At 40.9% G+C, this 24,609-nt stretch overlaps 1 protein-coding gene across 1 annotated transcript; it reads left to right on the top strand.

The window, feature by feature from the left end:
* Nucleotides 1–20,094, top strand: LOC133367550 (vomeronasal type-2 receptor 26-like). The gene is made up of 6 exons (XM_061591641.1): nucleotides 1–146; nucleotides 2,904–3,195; nucleotides 4,978–5,838; nucleotides 8,796–9,023; nucleotides 13,652–13,778; nucleotides 19,193–20,094. Exons 1-6 carry the CDS (start codon nucleotides 1–3, stop codon nucleotides 20,092–20,094), a joined length of 2,556 nt encoding a protein of 851 aa, XP_061447625.1.
* The last annotated feature ends 4,515 nt before the right edge of the window (nucleotides 20,095–24,609 follow it).

Genomic DNA, 24,609 nt, shown 5'->3' with positions numbered 1-24,609 from the left:
ATGCATGTTCCATACCCTCCTCTTCATACATATTATCAGCCAGGAGACATACTCATTGGTGCTGTTGTGTCTCACTTCGGCATTATCACCAATTTAATAATAGACTTCAATGAAGAACCCCCACCACCATTATTGGAGGAGCTTGTGTAAGGTTTCATTTCCACTTACTTTGTCATTGCAATGATCAGTTCTACCACTGCAACCTCAGAGTTGAGGTTCATCAGCTTAGGTCAGCTTGGAGACAAGATGCCCTCTGCAGTTGGATTTCTTTCTGGGTCTTTATCTGCCCATTGGTTGTTCAGCAGGGATCAGCTGAAAGGGCAAAAGGCTTTGTTGTGCATAGTGTGTAATTGCAGCTCCTTACCCTGCAAGATGCAAGAAGAACAAAGCAGAGGGGGAAATGATGAGGTCTCAGCAGAGAGGTAGTTTTCTGCTCTTGCAAATAAGTGAAAAAGTCATGCATGCATTTTGCAATTGTATGTGAGAGAGTGTGCGTCTGTAGGTTAAGAGTGTGTGAGTGTACATAGGTCTGGTCCTCCCTTTTATTTTAATGAAGTCCTCACCCTGATAAACCTTCTGCACACCTGGTTTAGGGGCAGAAATGTGTAATATTGCTATACAATATGCAGTCTTATTCATTTTTGAAAATAATGAAACATTAGGGACCTAAATATATAAAAATGAATTCATGCATCACAACCTCTAAAGCCCAGAGATTCATACACCTGCACCTTTTAACATATTTTATCTTGCCAACTTCCTTTAAATTTCCTTCGGGTGTTCCTCATGAGCAAAATTCTCAAATATATATATGAAGTTGCCATCTATTGAGTCGGACAATTGGTCCATCTCTACTCTCTACTAATGCAGCTGCAATTCAGGATTAGAGGAAGAGGTCGCACCTAATCCAATCCATTTTTAACTTGTCATGCTGTGGTCTGAATTTAGGAGTTCTTCAACTTCTAATTATAGCCCATCCCCAGATTGCCATTCCTGCCTGAAATGGTGCCAGATATGCTATGCCCTCCTTTACCTGGAAGAGACTCACCAGAGGGCATTTCTCCCAGATAAAGGACAAGATGCCATGTGGGCTGTAGAGCTGAATAGGGGAGGTGAGCCATCCCAGCATTTAAGGTTATGCCGCCTCTCAACCACCCCTTTATTGCCATGCTCATAGCTCCCTGCCTCCCGCCCTTACAGTGTGGACTCTGCTAATCCCTGTTTATGTGTCTCGGTTTGAATTTATTTTTGGAGCCTCTGACTGGATTTGGGGCTCCATTTTTTAACCTACTTCACACTGTAGGACATTAATATTGTGATTTGGTTTATTTGGTTTGATTGGCATCCAGGGCAGGCAAAGGAATTAAGGCCTCATTTCACAACCACAGGCATTTTGGGGTAAAGGGGGAACTCTTGAGTAATCACACACCCTTGAAGCTTGAGTGTTATTCTGGGGTGCCTTTGGTGCCTGGTGTGTGCACCTTGGTGAATGTGGGGCCCAGGTGTGCATGTCAGGCTCTGATAGCCATTCCTGTTGTTTCTCCCTGCCCTTGTATAGGGAACCAACATCATAATAGTTTACATGCCCAGGTGTAGAGAGATATGTACCTCATGGATAGCCATCTAGTTTAATCTGCCCACACTATTTTGATTTCCTTATTGCAGATCTTCCAATCGTTATATTTAAATACAAATAAACTTTTCACCAAACACATGTTGTCTTGAATCTTCTTACAGAGTATGAACAAATGAACTTTCTAGTTTCATCTGTGCTCTCTTTGGGCAATATACTTGGTGGTAACTTGGAGATCTAAAGTCACCACCACCATAGGAATTTTCATGCAAATGCAAATTGTTGCCTTCAAGTCGATTACGACTTATGGTGCCCCTATGAATCTTTTGGATGTATTCATAGGATTTTCATGGTAAGAGGTATTCAGAGGTGGTTTACCATTGCCTTCCTCTAAGCCTACAGCACTCAGTATTCCCAGGCAGCCTCCCAGCCAAGTACTAACCAGGCCTGACCGTGCTTAGCTTCTGAGATTGGGCGTGTTTAGGATAGTATGGCATTTTCATAGAACAATGTTAATATTATCAAGTTCATTATTCCAGTTTTGTCACAGGACTTTTAGTACTGTTTCCAGATATTACCAAGGCTTCTCTCCTTCAAAATTCACAGAAGCTGTTCCATATGGTGTATCTTTGCTTTGGCTCCAAGTACAATTGAGTTCATTTATTTTATCTCAGAAATGCTGAAAAATATTTTTATTTGATGATTGTGACCACCTCTACCTTCATACTTTGCTTATTCTTTTATTAATACAGATCATAATATAGACCATTTTCTCAGAGAAATTTCTTTCGCTGAAAATCTCTTTGCGAAACAATTGGTAGTTCTGTGTTGAATAAAAATGTTAACAAGAGTATATATGTGGATCTGAATGTGTTACATTGCAGCTCTGGATGATGTTGAGTCATACAATAGATGTTAAGTAACATTTCTTTAAAAATGATACCTTACCCAAAAGAATTAGGGATTACTGTGTTCTGAAAGTGAACACTGATATTGTTTGTCTTTTTCAGCTTTGTATAAGCTACATTAGGCTAAAGAGTGTTGTGTCCAACTAGTCATAGTCAATCACTTAAAGCTGAATACAAGACATATAGTATATAATGTATATTACTTATTTTAATATTTCTATTATTTTTATTTATGTGATTTTTTTTACTATGTAAGTCACTTTGAGACTGTCCCTATGTAAAGCAAGTCATCAAATAAGAAACATAAATAAGACAATGTTGGTAATAATAATAATGATAATGATAACTGCATACAACACAGTGGCAAAAATTAACCTAAGTGTTGAATATCCGTCTGATTCATAATACAACTCATATTCTAGTGTAGTGCCTAAGAATTACCAGCACATCCTCGCCTTGGCATTTGCAGTAAAGGAGATCAATGAAAACCCTCAGATCTTACCCAATCTCACTCTGGGCTTCCGCATCTATGACAGCTATGACACTGCATGGAAGACCTATCATGCCACACTGCTACTTCTATCAGCACTAAACAGATTGGTCCCCAACTACCTATGTGACATCCAAAAAAATCTAATATCAGTCATTGGGGGGCTGGATTCCCAAATCTCTCTTTATGTGGCAACAGTTTTGGATATCTATAAGATTCCACAGGTAAGACACCTTTGTGTGGTGTGTTATAGTGTGAGAATTTAACTTGTTCTTCCTTCCAAATGTCTTTTTATGTGACTGAAAGACAGAAATGAGTGTTGTTGACATTATCAGATGGTTTTTTAAAAAAACGAAAAAGATCCAGGCTAAGAACAAAAGTGTTCACAGCTCATTCATAAATGAATACTCTCTCTCTCTCTCTCTCTCTCTCTCTCTCTCTCTCTCTCTCTCTCTCACACACACACACACACACACACACACACACACACACACACACACACACACACACACACGTGGTGTGGATTTCCAGATTGTATTCAAGTGGGTAGCCTTGGCATTTAAAAAGGAAAGTTTCTCTGCCACACTGCACATTCACATAAATATCCCATTCAGAATTTCAAATACTGCACATTCTTGTGTTTTTCTTTTTCTTTTTGTACCCTACATGTAGAATGGATATACACAGAATGTAAACAGAGCAATTTTGGCATTTAGTGTGCTTGTATATTTTATTTTAGTAGTAAATATTACTGCTGCTGCTGCTGCTAATTACCACTAGGGTCTGGAAGCACTTCTGCATGAAGAGATCTCTTTCCAACCCCAAAACATCCCTAGGAAGGAAGTCTACTTTACAAAGTAGAGACTGATTTTGGCTGAAGCAACAACAAAAAGCTCAGCACTTGAGTAACTTTCATGCAGATGAGAGGGATGGTCCGGCTCTGATAAAGACCTATACTGTTGTTCAAAGCTTTTTTCGACTGGCCAGTCAGTTTAATGTTTTATATTGTTCTTAATTATGTTTCATGTTTTGTTACTGTCCATTGCCCTGATATTGCAGTCTATAAATGGTGGTATATAAATACTTCTGTAAGTAAATAAAAATGAAGTACAGGGGTCATTTGTGGTTGTTGTTGCTGTTGTTGCAGAAATAGAAGACATAGAAATGTGGTAGAATTTCAGGAATTAATTCATTTTCATTTATTGCATTGTTCACTTAAGGGAAAGGTTGCCAAATTTTAGTATGGAAAAAAGGTTGTTGTGAGAAGACAATTGAGAAAGTACTTTTGCATGAAGTTTACAAATTTATATTGAACACCGATTATAAATCCACAGGCAATCATTTCAGCTGAGTGTGTACATGACTACACCTGTGCATTCATGAGCACAAACATGCAGACACCCTCTTTTTATTGCTTTGATTGAAAAGCCTTGAATCTAAATGTTTGTGGAAAGAATGGAAGTTTTGAACCAAGAAAGCCCAAGTGCAGCTCTACCTTCAGACAAGGTCGCAATAGACCACCCACTGTTTTCTCAATAACAACCGCAGATCTGCTAAAATGTAAATGTACTGCCTTCAAGTCGATTCCGACTTATGGTGACCCTGTGAATAGGGTCTTCATGAGGCTGAGGCAGAGACTATCCCAAGATCACCCAGTGAGCTTCATGGCTATGTGGGGATTCAAACCCTGGTCTCCCAGGTCATAGCCCAACACCTTAAGCACAACACCACACTGGCTCTCGCAGATCTGTTACATGGGAGCAATAACACACATTTATATTCTTGGGTTGTTGTAAGAATTGCTGGCACAAAGAGTTATATCCAACAACATTCTACTTAGAGTAGAACCACTGAAATCAATTAACATAATTGTGTTAATTAACTTCAGTAAGCTTACTCTTATTAGGGCTACCTTTGAATACAACCCCACTTCCTGTGAATTGCTATGAACAATTGAAAGTGCCATATAATTTTTTTCCATTGTTTTCCCATCCATCTCCCTTCAGCTCATATATGGCTCTGCTCCAGTAATGAATGATAAAACCCCAGGCCTTTCCTTCTACCAGATGGTCCCTCAGGAAGCCCACCAGTATGCAGGGATTCTCTCTTTGCTCCTACATTTTAAGTGGATGTGGGTCGGTGTCCTTATTATGGATGATGACAATGGAGAAAGATTTGTGCAAGCTGTGTTCACAGAGTTTTCCCGGAATGGTGTCTGTTTTGCTTTCATAGAAAGACTCCCCAAATTCATTTCTGTCAGTCAGTTTATGGATATGCTACAACAGGGTGTAAAAATATATGATCACGTCATGGGCAGCAAAGCTAACACAGTTGTGGTCTATGGAGATTCTTATTCCATGGTGTTTCTGAGATGGTTCCCGTATGTGCCCGCAATAGAGCAGGTGACAAACCAACCAAAAGGTCGAGTGTGGATAATGACAGCCCAGATGGAGCTCACATCTTTCCTCTATCAAAGGAATTGGGATACAGAAATAATGCACGGTGCTCTGTCCTTCACAATTCACTCCAGTGACCCACCAGGATTCAAGCCATTTTCTAAGGGCAGAAACCCTTCCAGCACAAAAGAAGATGGATTTATCAGAGACTTTTGGCATCAAGTCTTTGACTGTGTTCTTCCAGATACTATTGTGGGCAATGTGGATGGGAATATTTGCAATGAGGAGGAGAAGCTGGAGAGCCTTCCATCAATTTTCTTTGAAATGAGCATGGCTGGTCACAGCTACAGCATCTACAATGCCGTCTATGCAGTGGCCCATGCTTTACATGCTATGTCCTCATCTAGACTGAAACACAGAGCAACGACAGACAGAGGAGGACTGAACTTCTATAATCAAGATTCATGGCAGGTAATGGGCTAAACATCCTCATATGGCAGAGCACCATATATGCAACTATTACAACAGACTCCTGTCTGTGTAGTAAAGAATAGCCCATGCCTTCACCTACCCATCACCCCTTTCTGTGTTCTTTATTCTTTTTGAGCTGCCATATGCCAAGTCAGACCACTGGTCCATTTACCTCATCATTATCAATACTGGCTGGCAGTGTCTCTCCAGCCTTTCAGGCAGGTTTCTTTCCCAAACCTACCCAGGGACACCAGGAATTGAACCTGGGACCCTTTGGATGCAAATGTGTGCTCTGACACTGAGCTACAGCCTGAACAGTGCATCTACTTTTGTAATTTTCCTGATTCACATAGGGCAAGGGTTCTTAACCTGTGGTCCATGGACTCCTGGGGGTCTATAGCTGGGCTTCAGGAGTCCATGAACCGGGCACAAAAAATCAATTTCCAATGCAATTTTATTTATTTATTTATTTATGGGCATGCTCCATACATCTCATGAGATTCTCTGTGGAGTCTGTGACCCCCCCCAAAAAAATGTTAAGAACCACTGACATAGGGTTTTGTGACCTTCAGTGTATTAAATGTGATATATGGTAGAGATATGTAGCCAGTTTGTGCTAGGGCTGAATAATGAAGTGATTTATGGTGATTTTTCCCCATTCTGCAGTGTCTGACACCACCACCCCAAGCCGTGTGTTGCTCTGTGTATATCCCTACTTTTCTATATGTTATATCTCAATGTTTTTCTGTCTATAGGCTTTGTAGAAGTGAGGAGTCTAAATGCTACCTCTGGAGCAATTGTGGGTGGTACTGTTGTTGTTCTTAAGTTAAATATATATAAAATACAAAATCTCCAGAATTCTTTTGCATTGCACAGGCAGCAGTCAGGACAGCCTCATCTTGTACTGCATATTGGGGGATGTATCCACAAAACATACACAAATATTGGAAAACTAAGTCAGCCAGTGAAAAGCTGCTGATGTTGTTTTAAAAAATGCACAAGCAAGAATACACACCTCTCAACCACCTTTTAAACTTTTTAAGGTAAGAAAGAGCAAGAGACAACACCCCTAAGTCCCTCAAAAAATTAATACAGATGCCTATTCAGAAATAAGTTCTACTGAGTTTAATGTAGTCTAGGGGTGGGGAGCTTTTTTGTCTCTGTGAACCATCTTTGACAGATGGGTAGGGCAATCCACCTGTCAACCACATGGCATCATGATTGACAGGTGGGTTGCCTTGCCTGCTGTCAATATCCCAACATCAGAGATTGAAAGGGGAAGGCTGGCAAAGTTCACCCTTTCAACCTGTGACATTGGACAGTGAAAGCGGGAGTATGGGAAAGGGCTTTACAATCCTCCCCACACTTCTCCTTTGCATCTCTGTGTTTGGAGGTGTAAAGAAAAAGCATGGGGAGGATTGCAAAGCCCTTGGCAAACCTCCTTCCCTCCTTGTTTGCACTCTTGATGTTGGCTGGAGGTGCAAAGGAGAAGAGCAAGAATGATCTCTAAGGGCTTTTATAGTTTCCCTGCCTGGCTGCTCTAAACCTCCTACGTCAGGGGTTCAGTGGAGCCACAGCTTCTAAGAGCAGTGCTGGGAGAGAGAAGAGGTTTCCATTGAATGCAATCCACTTCCCCCTCCTTGAGCAAGGAATGCTCCTACCACCCATCACCTGATGGGAGCATGTCTTGCTACAGCAAAGGAACAATTAGTAGCCCACTTTAAGCTTCCAGTTGTTCCTTTGAAGCCATTTCTCTATTCACTCCACATGTGGCATTATATATCATGTCAGGTGTAGGGCAGGTGGGCATGGCTTCCCCAAAACTGCCTCGTGAGCCAAATGGCAATGCTTGGTGGGCCATGTTTGGCCTGTGGGCCAGAGGTTCCTCAACCCTGTTTTAGTCCAACCCCATAATAATACTTTCATCAGTTATTTGACTTATCCAGCTTAAAAAGAAAACACTATAAAAGGGACATAAAGTATCAACTGAGATATAGGGTGGATAGCACAGAATGTCAGGGATGTTCAATAGCTTAGTCATTTAAGTCCTCTTGATCAGTAAAAACTCTGTATTGTCTGCCTCCAAACTGTGTCAAGAAAACTTTCACAGCGGTCTCATCTTGTTCTGGCCTGGAACTGATCTGTCTTCCTGTTGTCTCCTTAATCTCAGAAGGAAATATTCAGAAGTTTGTTGTTGCTTTAGTTTCTCCGTTCTTTTCCTTTACAATGCAAAGAGGACAGCTAGGCTCAAACATCATTCTGCAGCAGGAAGCCTGCCATGTCTCAGCATAGACACTATTCCAAGGAGACATAATCCAGGCTTCCTCTCTGTGGTTCCTGATTTCCATCTGAATGTTGTTGATGTGTTCACCTTGAGCTAGCATTGCCTGGAATTTGGCAATGCCCCAAATACAAGGCTTGTTTTAAAGCAGTAAGTATGTCCGTTCCTCTCGTTTGGAAACTTTCCTCAACCATTTAATTTTACTTACATCTGGGATGCTGGGAGAATTGCATGATACTCTGATTGACAGGAGGGATCATCTGCCCAAATCAGGGCCATACAGGAAGAAGTATTAGAAGCAGCCAGGGAGGCAGCCAGCTAGCTAAAGAGAGATAGTATGGATTGATCTATAAGTTTAATAATGCTGTACTCAATATGAACATTTCTCCAATCAATTCTCACCCAAACAAAAACTGGCTATGACGTTATTCTCCTCCTGCCAATAGACTTCAGTTTACAATATCCAGCTGCAGCCTCTTCTAAACTCTTTCCTTTTCAGCTTACCTCCATTCCTTTCTGAGATATATCAATAATATTATATTAAGAATGAGCATTTCTCCAATCAGTTTTCACCCACACAAAAACTAGCCATACCAGCATTCTCCTCCTGACATTAGGCTATAGTCTACAATATCCAGCTACAGCCTTAACTCTTGCCTTTCCCTTTTTCACCTAGCTCCATCACTTTCTGAGACGTATTTCATTTAACAACACTGCTGGGGACAAGGTTTCCTTCAATCACAATGGGGAATTAATTGCTCAATTTGATCTTATCAACTTGATTGCTTCCTTGAACAAATCCTTTCATAGAGTGTACATTGGAAGGGTGGACCCCCAGGCTCCTCCAGAGCAAGTGTTCATCATCAGTGAGTCTGCCATTACATGGCACAACTGGTTTAACCAGGTAGGATCCTACTAAATGAACTCTGGAAAGTCTTCCAACTTCATACGGAAACATTAGTGAATCAAATGTATTTCATATGACTGTAATGAACCTCTATAAAATACTGGTGTTTGATTGAAAGAGGAACCATGTATGCTTTGCAATCCCAGAACTCCAAACCCCTCAGAATTTAGCTGGCATATAATCCAGAGTAGCACTTCCCACCTATTCAGTTATTCTTCCTCAAGAATCAACCTCTGCTTTCATCAGGCTTCCACTCTTCCTCTACCACCATGTCCTCCTCCTCCTCCTCCTTTTCAGGTTTAGAGGCATAGCAAGGCCCAGGAAAAGCCTTGTTATCACCACCTACCAACAACCAGAGCTTGGAAAAGTTACTTTTTTGAACTACAACTTCCATCAGCCCCAGCCAGCATAGCCACTGGATTGGGCTGATGGGAGTTGTAGTTCAAAAAAGTAACCTTTCCAAGCTCTGCCAACAACAGTATTATTACAATTCACTCACAGCCTTTCACTACCCACTGTACAATCTCCAACACCAAGCTCTAGAGATTCTTGTTGCCTTTTCCATGACTCCTTGTGTAATTTATATGGCATCTGGAGGAGCCTGGAGGCTTACATCCTCTTATCAATCCCATCCTTGCCAACCTGCAGCTATGAATGGGATGCACTTGTTGGTGCCATTTCAGTTCCATGTTCTTTTGTTTTCCAGTAACTTCTGTTTTTACCATTTCCCAAAGAGCAGGCTGGTCAGTTTCTCCTCAGCAAAGCAAAGAGTAGGTTGGTTAGTTTAACATTAGCAAAGCAAAGAGCATGCTGGTCAGTTTCACCTTAGCAAAGCAAAGAGCAGGCTAACATTAGCAAAGCAAAGACAGAAAAATCTGATGTCAAGGAAAGCCATGGAAGCTCGCAGCATTCACGACTGGTCTGCAAAGATAGTGCAACTATCAGGGAGCCTAGTACCAACTTTGATGTTAGCAAAATTCTTGCCCATTTGTACCTGCAGCGCCTACTGGCTGATTACTGTTCCAGATGCTAGCAACAAAGCAGCTAACCTAACCATTTCTGTTGGATGACTGGGTGATATAAATAAGTTCTACATGTTTCTCCCCTAGTCTTTGTGCTCTTCACTTTCTTAACTGAAGGAAATTCAATATATAATTCAATTATATTGCTATTATTCCAACCATGGAACTGTGACACATTTGGTCATAGCAGACATGACAAGGAGATGAGGACTCAAGTAGAAAGAAAACAGATGCAGAAAGAAATATTACACTAAATGAAAAACAAAAGTGAAAGATAATATTCACGAATAGGCAAAAAAAACCTTGTGGTTTAAGAACATACCTATAGCCCACAGATAGTACTATCAAACTTTAAAAAGCAGGGAAATTGGGCAGCTATAGTGAATCATAGAATCATAGAGTTGGAAGGGGCCTTGTAGGCCATCGAGTCCAACCCCCTGCTCACAGCAGGAAATCCACAGCTAGAGCATCTCCCGCAGATAGCTGTCCAGCCTCTGCTTGAAGACCTCCAGCGAAGGGGATCCCACCACCTCCCTAGGCAGTCGGTTCCATTGCCGAACCGCCCTTACTGTCAAGAAGTTCCTTCTAATGTCCAATCTGAATCTACGCTCCTGCAACTTAAAACCATTAGACCTAGTCCTACCCTCTGGGGCAGCAGAGAACAAATCTATACCCTCCTCTATGTGACAGCCCTTCAGGTACTTAAAGAGTGCAATCATGTCACCCCTCAGCCTTCTCTTCACCAGACTGAACATGCCAAGTTCCTTCAACCTTTCCTCATAAGACTTGTTCTCCATACCGGCTATCATCCTCGTCGCCCTCTTCTGGACCCGCTCTAACTTGTCTATATCTTTCTTAAAATGAAGCGCCCAGAACTGAATGCAGTATTCCAGATGAGGCCTGACCAATGCAGAATATAGTGGGACTATTACTTCCCTCAACCTGGAAACTATAGCTCTGTTTATGCAGCCCAAAACCGCGTTTGCCTTTTTTGCCGCAGCATCACACTGCTGGGTCATGTTCAACTTGCGATCCACTACAATTCCAAGGTCCTTCTCACATGCACTACTGCTAAGCCGTGTATTTCCCATCCTGTACCCGTGCATTTTGTTTTTGTGGCCTAAATGCAGAATCCTGCATTTGTCTTTATTGAATGTCATTTTATTAATTTCAGCCCAATTTTCTAGTCTATCCAGGTCCCTTTGGATTTTATTCCTGTCTTCCATTGTGTTAGCTATCCCTCCCAGTTTCGTATCATCCGCAAACTTCATAAGGCTTCCCTCCACCCCATCGTCTAAGTCATTGATAAAAATGTTGAAGAGTATCGGCCCCAGGACAGAACCCTGTGGCACTCCACTTGAGACCACCTTCCAGTCCGAAGCAGAGCCACCGACGACCACTCTTTGAGTACGGTTTTCCAACCAGTTGTGAATCCACCTGACAGTATTTCCATGTAGTCCGCATTTGACTAGTTTGCTAATCAAAAGGTCGTGGGGGACTTTGTCAAACGCTTTGCTGAAATCTAGATAGATGACATCTACAGCATTTCCACCATCTACTAAGCTAGTGACCCGATCAAAAAAAGAGATGAGATTAGTTTGACAGGATTTTTTCTTGACAAACCCATGCTGGCTCCTTCTAATCACAGCATTGTCATCTAGATAGTTGCCAATGGACCGTTCTAATATCTTTCCCGGTATTGAAGTCAGACTGACCGGCCTGTAATTCCCCAGATCTTCTTTTTTACCCTTTTTAAAGAGCGGGACGACGTTTGCCCGTCTCCAATCCTCCGGCACCTCTCCTGTTCTCCAGGATTTCTCAAAGATGATGGAATGCACCAGGGTAGCAGGAGACCTGATCTGCTCTCTGAGATATTGTACTGCCCTAAAATGCAAACACAATTTGGGTTGTACTTTCATAGTCCAATCCACTTCCTGTGTAGCTTGGAAGAATTTGGTAATGTGCCTCTGAGCATATGATGAGTGGTGGCAACACCTGCAGCTGACTGTTAAACTGGGTGGCTGGACACTGGGCAGACGGAAAGCCGCTTTCCATTCCAAAAGGAAAACAGTATCATTGCTTTACAGAATTCCCCCCACTTTTTTATTCTACAGCAGGCACATGTAGTCTCCGACCCAAATTGATACCAAAGCTGTCACTGGCGACAGACCTTTATTTCACTTTTTACAGTCATGGCTTCTCCCAAAGAATCCTAGGAAGTGTTGCTAGGAGATGCCCTGTTTCCTTCACAGAGCTTCAATCAGAGTGTTAAACCATTCTAGCCACTGGAGTTCTGTCAGGGGAATAGGAGTCTCCTCTCAGCACCCTTCACAAACTATACTCCCCAGGATTCTCTGGGGGAACCCAGGACTGTTTAAAGTGAAATAAAGGTCTGGATGTGCCCCCTTAATTAGCCAAGCCAAGCAGCTGTGAGTCTGGCTTTTAGAACACTGACAGTTGATTCTTACTGAGCATGCCTGGGCTTATCATTGACTTTAATGTTAAATTTCTTAAATTAATTAAAGATCAGCCAGGCATTTTTTTAACTTTTAAACTGCAGAAGATGAGGATCAGAGTATGGGGCAAGGTCAGTAATAGGATTACAGGTACTCTGTGAACATGGCTGATTTTTAATTAATTTCAACAGATTATGAGAACTCTGACAGAAAAAAAGTCCGAAAGGGGTCTGGTTTCTCTCTCTCTCATGTTATACTTTGAACTCTCGATTCTCTCTGACTGTATTGTGTATCATCATGAAAATTTAGAGGGTTGTTAAGCAAGCGTTTCTGAGTTCAGGACTGTACGTTTTGTAAAGTTTCATTTTGAAATGAGCTTATGGGAAGTATCAGAACGACATGGGGGGTATTTTCAATTTAACATTGCGGAATGTGAAAACTCCATGCTGACTATAGTATATAGCCACTATCGTGGCTGTATAATGTAAGTGAAAACCCAAAACGCATTATACCTGCATATAATATTGATGTTATGAGGTAATGTAAAAGGTGTTATTTTAACACTGATTTGCATCTATTAGCAAGTGATAAATTAATCATTGCTTCTGACCATAGAACTAATGATAGAACTACCTTATTCTGTAAAAGTCCATGTAGGCAGAGGTTATCATACTTTGGACACATAATGAGAAGAAATGATTCGCTAGAAAAGACAATAATGCTTGGAAAACAGAAGGAAGTAGAAAAAGAGGAAGACCAACAAGAGATGGATTCATTCCATAAAGGAAGCCACAGACCTGAACTTACAAGGTGGTTTATTACAGATGGTAGTGGAGGTCACTGGTTCACAGGATCACCATAAGTTGTAATCAGCTTGAAGGCATATAGCAACAACAGGCAGAAAAGTCGGTAATAAATTAATAGCAGAACTGGATTATAAATATAGGGACAATGCAGTACCATCTTCTTTGTTTTAATAAAGAAAAGGGGAAGTACCCTTTAGCATATCATATGCTGTCTAATTATCACATTCACACATGAATGGAATGTTATGTTGCTTCAGTAAAAAAAGGAAGGTCCCCAAAACTTAAGGATTCCAATCTCACTGTTCTCAAGATTATCACTGTATCTTTAATCTATTTATTAGACACAGCCTAACTCTGTATGTACTGAGAGTTGCCATCCCGGTTCTAGCAAGAAAGTGAAGGAGGGGGAGCCATTTTGCTGCTACGATTGCATCCCATGTCCAGAGGGGAAGATTTCAGACCAGAAGGGTAAGAAATAAACTGTACAAATACGTAAAATAAGATGTTTGTAATCTAGAGAATGTGCATATAAAACCAGGGACTACTTTTCTACACTGTTTGGAATATAATGGAAAGGTTTTATAAGAAATGACTGTGAAGAAGTGGCTGAAGAGAAAAGAATCTGCTGTGTCTCTGTGTGTATCTAAAGCAAGAAAGCAACACAGTTTTGTGGCACCTTAAAAGCTAACAAATTTTATGAAGGTGTAAGCTTGAGAGTTAATCACATCCACACCACAGATTTAAAGTGCTCTTAATGACTTTAAAGGTCATGGCTCCTCCCTTTTTTTTTTCAAGTACCCACACCCCCGTAAATTCTTTTTACACACTTTTAATTGAATGGGTCAGATCAGAGAATTCAGCTTATGTTGCCAAACAAGACACTAAATTACAGTTGGACAGGAGACTGATTTTATCTGCATTAAAAAAATGAAAATGAACTGCCTTCAAGTCGATTCCGACTTATGACGACCCTCTGAATAGGGATTTCACGGTAAGCGGTATTCAGAGGGGGTTTACCATTGCCTCCCTCTGAGGCCCCAGCTGGCTAGGGCCTGCTCAGCTTGCCACAGCTGCACAAGCCAGCCCCTTCCTTGTCCGCAACTGCCAGCTGGGGGTCAACTGGGCTCCTTGGGACTATGTAGCTTGCCCACAGCTGCACAGGTGGCAGGGCACATAAGCCCTGAGCCACTCACTGTGGGGGTGATCTTTAGCTGGCCCTTTACACCCAGGAGACACGAGTGGGGATTTGAACTCACAGATGCTGGACTCCCAGCCAGGCTCTCCTCCTCACTGTGCTATACGAGCCATCATATCTGCATTAGGAGACTCAAAATAAAGAGGCAAGGCACAAGAAAAGGATTTAACTAGGGCCACTTTATTAATTACAGCTTATGAATTGCACAGGATAATTGAGACCATGTGCAGGAAATATTCAAATAATATATCAGGTTCCTAAGCCTTTTGCGGTTGGGCAAGCCTACCCTATGGGGTGGAAATGTGGCTTTAGTTCCACCTCTTCCCTCTTAAGGTAAGGAGGGAGGCCTTCCTGACTCATGCCCCATTGAAGACCCATAACTCCAAGTGAGTGACACAGTTTAACCTCTAAAATGACCCATATCCAGCCTCATGGATCCCACAGCCCTGTGAGCGAGACTCTGAAATCCCTACTTACCTGAAAAGTGCCCCAAGGTATTCACCATTTGCGTTAACCTCTTCCCTTTCCTGCACACATCTCCCAAGTGACCAAGACCAAGCAGCCTAATTATTCAGCTCCACCACTAACTGCTCCTGCCCAGCACTACAGTATGGAAGAGACAAAAAACTCTCCCTTGCTGGCCAATTGCAGAAGAGGACAAAAAAATCCTACTCGGCCCCAAGTATGACTACCAGCTAATTCTACACTGTATACAAGGAGGGAGGGCTGGGCACTGCATCTGTAGAATAAGCAAGAGGTGAAGGCAGGTGGGCAGGCCTAAATTCTGTTCCACCAGCTCCTCCCCAGTGTTGCCATGTGCTCTGACAGTGCACTCAAAATAGCTTCTTGCCAGACTGCACTCCCACCCAGTCCCCTTTTGGAGCTGGACAGACGGAGCAGTAATGAGGACATTGTTAAACATATTATATGGTTACATCTGCACTACAGGAAAATCATGTAAAATCAAGAATAGTTTTTTGCTTCTTCCAGACTGTAGTGCCAATGGTGGAGCTGAATAATTAGGCTGCTTGGTCTTGGTTACTTAGGAGGTATAGTATGTGCAGGAAAGGGAAGAGGTTGACGCAAACTGTGAATACCTTGAGGCACGATATACCAGCCAAATAATACCAAATAAATATGAACTATACATAATTGTTGGAAATGTAAAAGAGTAAAAGATTGCTTCATTAATTAATTGTTAGCGCTCCTCTGGAAATGTCAGAAAACTCTGCAAATGTGTTTTAAGACCAATAATAATCTAGACAAAAATTTGTCCCTAGCTCCAAGAGGGTTGAAGCTAGACTTTCTGAAGCTTAGAGTAGACCCACTGACATTAATGAAATTTGTTGGTCATAAGTCCTATTGATTATGTATGACTCCTGTCATATTATACAGCCACGAGACTGGCTGTATACTATAGTCAGCATGGATTTTTCGCATTCCGCAATGTTAAATTGAAAATACCCATATGCCATTCTGATGTTTCCCATAAGCTCATTTCAAAACAAAACCTTACAAACCTTATAATGCTAAACTCAAAAATGCTTGCTTAACAACACTCTAAATTTTCATGGTGATACACAAAACAGTCAGAGAGAATTGAGAGTTCAAAGTGTAAAAAGAGACAGAGAAAAAACAGACCCCTTTTGGACTTTTTTTCTATCAGTGTTCTTATAATTGGTTGAAATTAATTATATATCAGCCATGTTCACAGAGTATCTGTCATCCTATTACTGATCTTGCCCCATACACTGACCTTCATCTTCTGCAGTTCAAAAGTTTTTAAAAAATGCCTGGCTGATATTTAATTTAAGAAATTTTGGCTGGAACTCAATGATAATGTTGGGCATGCTCAGTAAGAACCAACTGTCAGTGTTCTAAAAGCCAGACTCCCAGCTGCTGGGCTTGCCTAATCAGGGGGCCACACCCACACCAGACTTTGATTTCACATGAGACAGTCCTAACCTGCCCCAGAGAATCCTGGGGAGTGTAGTTTGTGAAGGGTGCTGAGAGGAGACTCCTATTCCCCTGACAAAGCTGCAATGGCCAGAGTGGTTTAACAGTCAGCTGCTCTGATTGAGCCTCTGTGAGTGGAACAGGGCATCTCCTAGCAAGTCTCAGCACCCTTCATTAACTACACATCCCAGGATTCTTTGGGGGAAGCCATGACTGTCTAAAGGGAAATAAAGGTCTGGTGTGGATGTGGTCAGAGACACCTTTGGTTTAAATTTGGGTGGGAGGCTATATCTGCCTGCTGCATAATAAACAGGTGGGGGAAACCCTGAAAAAGTATGATACTTTTCACAATGTTTTCCTTTTGGAAAGGAAAGGGGCTTCCCCTCTCCCAGTGCCCACCCACTGAATCTCCTCCTCTCCCCCTCCCTTCCTACCCTCCTCCTCCCCCTGCCCCACCCCCAGGTCAGATTCACCTATCCTAAGCATGATTGCACAGGGCTAAATCCCACTGAACTAAAAAAGTATGCAAATTATCAGACATGCCCTCCCCTCCTCCTTTTTCCTATGCCCTCCCTCTTGCACCTTTCCTCTCCCTTCCTTCCCCCTCCTTTCACCTCACCATCACCTTCTAATCCCCTCCTTCCCCCCTCCCCGTCCCCCTCCCCCATGGTCAGTTTTACCTATCCTAAGCATGATTGCAGGGAAGTAAATCCCACTGAACTCAATAAGCATGCAAATGATCAATCCATTTCAGCAAACTTGGACAGGATCCCATTTCTTACCTCCTGGATTAAAAAGCAGGGAAATTCACTAATAGGCAAAAAACCTTGCATTTTAAGAACATACCTATAGCCCACATATATTTCTATTAAACTAAAAAGCAGGGAAATTTTGCAGGTATAGTGAATGCACCAGGGGAGCAGAAGACCTGACCTGCTCTCTGAGATATTGCAGTGCCCTACAAATTTGTAAAAATGCAAACACAGTCTTTCACAGTCCAATCCACTTCCTGTGTAGCTTGGAAGAATTTAGTAATGTGCCTCTGAGCATATGTTGAGTGGTGGCAACACCTGTAGTGCCCAAATAACAGAAACAAGACATGTTCTGTACTGATCTTGTTTTAGCAGGGAGGAAGCAACTATATTAAAATAGTTGATATCATTTAGATAGTCACTTTAAATATGTTTTATTTACTTTGCAATTTTAGTGAAGTTTCCTATGGTAAATCATTTTCTTTTGCTTCTGTTCCTGTGAATACGTGAAGTACAGCAACACTTTGCAACACTAAAAAAAATCTCCAAAAACAATTGTGGAATAATGGCACTGACTGTTCTGCAGAATAGTTTCCAGTGGACATGATGAGTGTCTCAGTTTGCACAAGATAAAACAGTGGGAGGTGAAATATATTCTAGCAAAATTCTAGGTGTGCTCTATGTTTTTAATTGACCATGCCCACCTTTCCTTGAGTAGTTTAAGCATAGCAGGCTGAAAACATGCATCTTGGGCAGGCCAAGTTTGTTTTATCAAACAGCTAGAGTCATAGCTTAAGTAGCAACATATTGTAATCAGTCTGATTTTGCATCAAACTGCAGTTTCAGATTCGACTGTTAAAGCACCCAAAATAGAAATAGAGCATAACCTCCAGTTTGAAACAAAAAAGGCTATCTTCACCATCATATGACATTGACCAACAAAAAGGCTTTGAAATCAATAAAAATAAATTTGACACAGATTTCTAGGATGAATAATGAAAGGAATATAATTTTGTAGGTTACATTCTCTGTAGATACAGTAGTAACAGAAAAGAAGCAAAGTAAGAACACCAACAAACATACAAAAATGCAATTCTCTATTTTTGGAGATGGCAGGTGTTGCAACTCGCCAGATGGTCAGAGGCACATGTTACCAAATTCTTCCAAGCTACACAGCAAGTGAATTGACTGTGAAAGACCAAGCAAATTGTGTTTGCATTTTTACAAATTTGTAGGGCAGTACAATAACTCAGAGAGGAGGTCAGATCTCCTGCTCCCCTGGTGCATTCACTATAGCTGCCCAATTTCCCTGCTTGTTAAAGTTTGATAGAAATGTCTGTTGGCTATAGATACATTCTTAAACCACAAGGTTTTTTGCCTATTATTGAATATTGATTATGTGGAGCTCTATGTATTTCATCTGGATCCAACTTGGAATGTTTTGGGTGGCTTTCCTCCAAAGAAAATATAAATATATATATTGAAAAGTCTTAGTGTTCAAAATGGTAATGCATGCTGCATTTTGGAAAATGAAATACATCCTTAAAATGATGGAAGGATATATTTAACTGCAGGATTTGGTTATGTGAAGTGAAGTAACAGAGACAATCAAGATAAAATATTATACCTGGCAAACCCTTTCCATTATTGTAGCATTACTATATGCCTGATCCATGGGGGGGGGGGGTTCCCTCTTCATGTACATGCAAAAATTGTATATTTTTTTCCATTACATGAAACCTGTAAACTTGAAAAAAAATGGGGACTCTAGCCAAATGGAGCAGGACTCTGTTATCCCTAGGGGGTTAGTCAGTTTTTAAAACCCAGCATGCTGTATAAACCTCCATAATTCTAAATCTTTTAACCCAGACATTCCCAAATTTCATGGTACTAACATGGAATGTATTTTAAATTGACTAAATTGCATTGATCAAATTTCTGGTATGTTTGGGAGATCAAGAGCATATTTTCTTTTTCAGATATGAATGAGTGTCATGAATGTAAAGAAGAAAACTATCCAAACAAAAAACAGAATTTCTGTATTCCTAAGGTTGTAACCTTTTTGTCCTATGAAGAACCTTTGGGGCTCAGTTTAGCCTGTTTTGCTTTTTTCTTTGCTTTGAACACAGTTCTGGTGCTAGGAATATTTATGAAGCACCACAACACACCGATAGTCATAGCCAATAACCGGGACCTCACCTACACTCTCCTAATCTCCCTCATGCTCTGCTTCCTTTGTGTGTTGCTGTTCATTGGCCAGCCTCAGAAAGTGACGTGTATCCTTCGACAAACTACTTTTGGCATCATCTTCTCAGTGGCTGTTTCTTGTGTGTTGGCAAAAACCATTACAGTGGTTCTGGCTTTCATGGCCACAAAACCAGGATCCAGGATGAGGAAGTGGGTGGGGAAAAGACTGTCCACCTCCATTGTTCTTTTCTGCTCCCTTGTCCAGGCAGGCATTTGTACTGTGTGGCTGGTTACCTCTCCCCCATTCCCAGATATTGACATGCACTCAGTGGCTGAAGAAATCGTGTTAGAATGTAATGAGGGGTCTACAACTATGTTTTACTGTGTTTTGAGCAATATGGGATTCCTGGCCATTGCCAGTTTCACTGTGGCTTTCTTTGCCAGGAAGTTACCTGACAGTTTCAATGAAGCCAAGTTCATCACCTTCAGCATGTTGGTCTTTTGCAGTGTTTGGTTATCCTTTGTTCCTTCCTACCTGAGCACAAAAGGAAAATACATGGTAGCTGTGGAAATTTTTTCAATCTTAGCCTCAAGTGCTGGGCTGCTGGGTTGTATATTTTCCCCAAAGTGTTACATCATTATGTTCAGACCTGAACTGAACAATAAGGAACAGCTAGTAAGAAGGAAAAAATGAATGTCTGCCCTTTGATACAGATACATTTTATGTATATGCTTCCTAAAGGTCTCTAAATTTTCCCTACTCCAGAAAGATTTGCTTAAAGAGAAACCATGTAAATATGCCACCTGTTATCTCTTGAGCTTCAACTTCAACAGTGCTTCATGAAACTCATAATAAGCAAAATGGGTCAAGAACAGTGATCCTTTCTCCAATACCCTCCAGGTCAGATATATAAAAATCAAATGAATCAGAAGCGTTGGTTCATTTAGCAGCTGTGCAAATGTTTAACTACTTACCACAGCAGTCAATCAGTCATGTGAAACTGTGGATCAGATATACAATAATAACAGACTTAGAACCATGTTGGAATTGTTATCAGGCAAGATGGGAAGCACATACAACCATTCCAGTACTGAAAGATAATTAGCATTGGATTTGGAAGAATGTTCCCTGTCTTATTTTATGTATGAATCTGAAAGAAAATGTTCATAAGTTTTTGATAAGATGGTATCTGACTCCTTCTAGACAATTAAAATATATTCATGACCAGTGACCAATGATAGAGGTGCGGCAGTCTTTCAGATTATGTTGGGATGGCCAACGATCAAGACTTTTTGGGAATCTGTGATGACAGAAGTAACAAGCATGATCTCCCAAGAGATCTTGTGACAATAATATTTGGATATCTTAAGGGCATTATACCATAAGAGAATTGGAAAATAATAGTCCATCTATTGAAGGTGACCAAACTGGCAATCTGTCAAAAATGGAAAAATCCCATGCCACAATTTCTTGATTTTTCTTCTATGCAGAGCTTTGGGCCCTTTCCTAAATGGGGGAAATGAACATAAATGCTAATATGTTTATCAAGATAATATTCTTGCATGCCACCCCAATCTCTGAGCAGTGAGAGATTTCCAAGGGTCCCTGCACTTGCCCAGGGTTTTGTTTCCTTGGAAAGAAGGTCAGCAGAGACTGTGGCATCTTTTAGGAAATATAGTTTTTATTTACACACATTCCAACCTAGGCTTAAGATGGGGGGGTTCAAAGCATTAGCAGTCCAATAGATCTTGCTTTTCCATCAGGCTTACAGGAGGCATCCTAAAGCCATGGTGCAGGGAGCCAGCCATTCTGTATGTCTCTAGTTCCCAGCCTTTCCTCAGACTCAACTAAAAACACAAGCCTCTCTTTGGCCTTAGGAAGGGAGGGGTGCTTTCCTGAAGAGTTTCAGTGGCAATAGGATCTCCATTTTTGCAAACAATTTACAAGTATTTTTATTGATTTTTGAACCAGAAGCAAAAACAACTGAGCAAGATCATCGATGTACAAAGGTAAAAAGAAGATGAAGCGAGACCTTTCATTGGTGGGCTCCATACAAAATTTGTCTGATTGCTAATATCCAATTGTTAAGTGTGGTCTTCAGCCTAGATCTTCTCTCTGTAATTGCCCATGGGTTGAAGGCAGTGTTGAGTCCTGGTCTGATATATTAACATACATAATAAAGCAAAACCAAATGGCACTCAAGTTGTTTGCGTCAGTACTATTCTGTGTTGCTCTAATTTTATGAGTTAATCTCTCCGTAAGTGACGTGTACCATACCTTCTGATAAAATGAATTTTATACATTATTTGCACTAATATATGATGTTGTGCTCGCCTTCCTCTAATGGACGCTTTTTGTATGCTTTTGTGTTTGGACTACTGAATCGCAACATTTGGAGAACTGTGAATTTGAAATAATAGCTGTTTGGGTTTATTTATTTATTTTATTTGTAAATATTTCTATACCATTATATCATAAAATATCTGGGTGGTTTAAATATTAAAATATAAAACATTATTTAGACAATAAAATTAAAAATAGAGAAAATTATTAAGGTATTTGGCTCATCAAAACACAAATTAAATAACTGTAAAGGCCTGTCAGCATGAAAAGGTCTTCGAGAAACACCTGAAAGTCAAAGGGTAGGCGCCTGCCAAATCTCTGCAGGAAGAGTGTTCCATAGCATGGGACCAGCAAAACTAAATGCCTGACTTTTAGTTGAGGTGAGTCAGGCCTCTGTATCATGGGGCAACTAGCAGGGATGTAAAGACAACTGAGCTAGGATATAAAGACAATTCAAGCAGTCCTTAAGACATCCTGGACCAAGTTGTTCAGACTTGTGTATGTCAACAGAAGAATATTAAACCTGGTCCAGTAGCATATGAGCAGCCAAGGGAGATGTTTTATCAGAGGTGCCACATGCTGTTGCCATCTGACCCCATCAGCAGTCCAGCTGCTGCATTCTCCACCAGCTGGTTCACATATTAGTTAAGGAAGTGCAACTTTAGGTTTGCATTCAAATATGAACAAAACAGATCTCTCTGTCCCCACTTCCCTAGGCAATTTAGCAGCCATATTCAGCATGGAGGGATAACAAAGGCTGGATTTTCCTGCTCGGAGAAAGGGCAGGATATAAAATAAATAAATAAATAAATAAATAAATAAATAAAATTTAAAAGGGTTGTAAAAATATCTAAATCTCTGATAAAAAAACCCAAAAAGATAATGGAAACTGTTTCTCTTTCACATACTCTGCACAAATATTGAAATTAGAGATTATTTTATCCAATTTTCATTTTACATACTGTCATCCTTACATGTAATACCAACTTTATTTGATGCTTTAATACATATTGTTTCACACTTTACTTTCCCATACCATTGTATCCTAACTGCACCCCTCCTTCCTGAATACACTGTTCCTTATGTTTTCCCTTCCCCAAGATTCATTTGTCTATAGTGTTCTTTTGATTTCTGTTTTACATTCTTTGTGAATTATTCATAAAACGTTCATAAATGCATCCACTGGTTTGTTTGTTTCTATCCATATATGGATTGCACAATTACATATATAAAATCAATTAAAAGGATTTCAAAGTTGTTTTGCCTCTTCGGGCAAATAAGGGACACCAATTTCAGGCTTATTGACTGCTATCATGCATTGATTGGGTGTTTGTTCCTAGGTAGAATTTCTATACTTGCTTAGGCCAGCTCTCAAGATCAGAAGGAAAGCCTCCCTCTGGCCTTGATCTCTGCTACTCTCAGTTGCAGAGTGAATTGCACTTCGAGTTGTCACCTTGCATTGTCTTTTCACCTCTTCCATGACATCTCTTAACTCAGTCATTCCACCAATCCTTCTTCTGCAGAAAGGATGGGCAATATGCGGCCCTCCAGATGTTGTTGGACTCCCATTAGCCCTAGCCAGCATGACCAATGGTCAGGGATGATGGAAGTTGTAGTCCAACAAGATCTGTAGGGCATCTCATTGGCCACCTTTGCACTCCCCCTTCTACAGCCTGATTGTCTGTGTTTACTAGTTGTTTGCTTCGGCTGGTAAAACAGCTGCGGCCGTTTCTGGATAGCCTGACCACTGTTGTCCACGCACTGGTAACTTCCGGGCTGGATTACTGTAATGCACTGTATGTGGGGCTGCCCTTGAGGTTGGTCCAGAAGCTGCAGCTGGTGCAAAATACGGTGGCAAGACTGCTCACTGGGGCAGGGTATTGCTAACATGTCATCCCGCTGCTGAAAGAATTGCACTGGCCACCCATTTGCTACCGGGCCAAGTTCAAGGTTCTAGTTTTGGTGTACAAAGCCCTATACAGCTCAGGACCAAGATACCTGAAAGACCATCTTACCCCTTATATACCCAGTTGATCACTGTGGTCTGCAGGTGAGGGCCTTCTGCAGATACCATCTTATCAGGAGGTTCGTTCTGTACAATATAGGAAAATGATCTTTAGTGTGGCGGCACCTACCCTGTGGAATTCCCTCCCCTTAAATATTAGGCAGGCACCATCTCTGCTATCTTTTCAGCTCCTTTTGAAGACTTTCTTCTTTCAACAAGACTTTTAAGTTGAGACCTATCCCAGTCTGCATCTGTGTTAGAATTGCTTGTTAATATGTTTTTAATACTGTTTTTAACCCTTTTTAAAATATGTTTTAAAAGTTTTTTTATGTTTTTAAAGTTGTTTTGTTTTAATGTATTTTAAGGTTTGTTTTTATGCTGTTTTAAAGTGTTTTTGGCGCTTCTGTTTGCCGCCCTGGGCTCCTGCTGGGAGGAGGGGCAGGATATAAATCAGATAATAAATAAATAAGTTATCTCATCAATAAAGGTGATTTATATGAAAGTATAGATTGGATGTAAATATAGTTGATTGGATGGAAATAGCACCCTATCAAGTGTTAAGGACAGAACATTGTTAAACACACATTCTTCTCCAGTTCTAGATCACAGTCTCAGTCTATTCTTTTCAGCATTCTTTTCTTGCTGTGGGTCATTGCAAGCTCAAAAGTCCCCTGCTAGCTGACTAAACGGAAGAGAAAATGTCTGTGCAGATGTGAAAAACAACCTTTATCTAGCAATTCCACTGGGAAATCCCAGATTTGAATGAGTTAGTACTTTCCTCTTGTATTATCAAAAGGTAGTAATCAATTCTGCTTCTGAAAGCTCATGAGGACTTTCAGTGAACATTAGCAAGGATGGTA

This window comes from Rhineura floridana, chromosome 11, assembly GCF_030035675.1.
Source record: "Rhineura floridana isolate rRhiFlo1 chromosome 11, rRhiFlo1.hap2, whole genome shotgun sequence".
Taxonomy (NCBI): domain Eukaryota; kingdom Metazoa; phylum Chordata; class Lepidosauria; order Squamata; family Rhineuridae; genus Rhineura; species Rhineura floridana.
Note: the sequence above shows the minus strand (reverse complement) of the source record. Positions and strands in the feature narration are given on the sequence as shown.

Bases quoted from the DNA above. Each gene is read 5' to 3' on its own strand.
- LOC133367550 (XM_061591641.1), top strand. From the start codon at position 1: ATGCATGTTCCATACCCTCCTCTTCATACATATTATCAGCCAGGAGAC. The intron at 147-2,903 runs GTAAGGTTTCAT...CTCATATTCTAG, and splicing joins CCATTATTGGAGGAGCTTGT to TGTAGTGCCTAAGAATTACC. The intron at 5,839-8,795 runs GTAATGGGCTAA...TTTTTCACCTAG, and splicing joins ATAATCAAGATTCATGGCAG to CTCCATCACTTTCTGAGACG.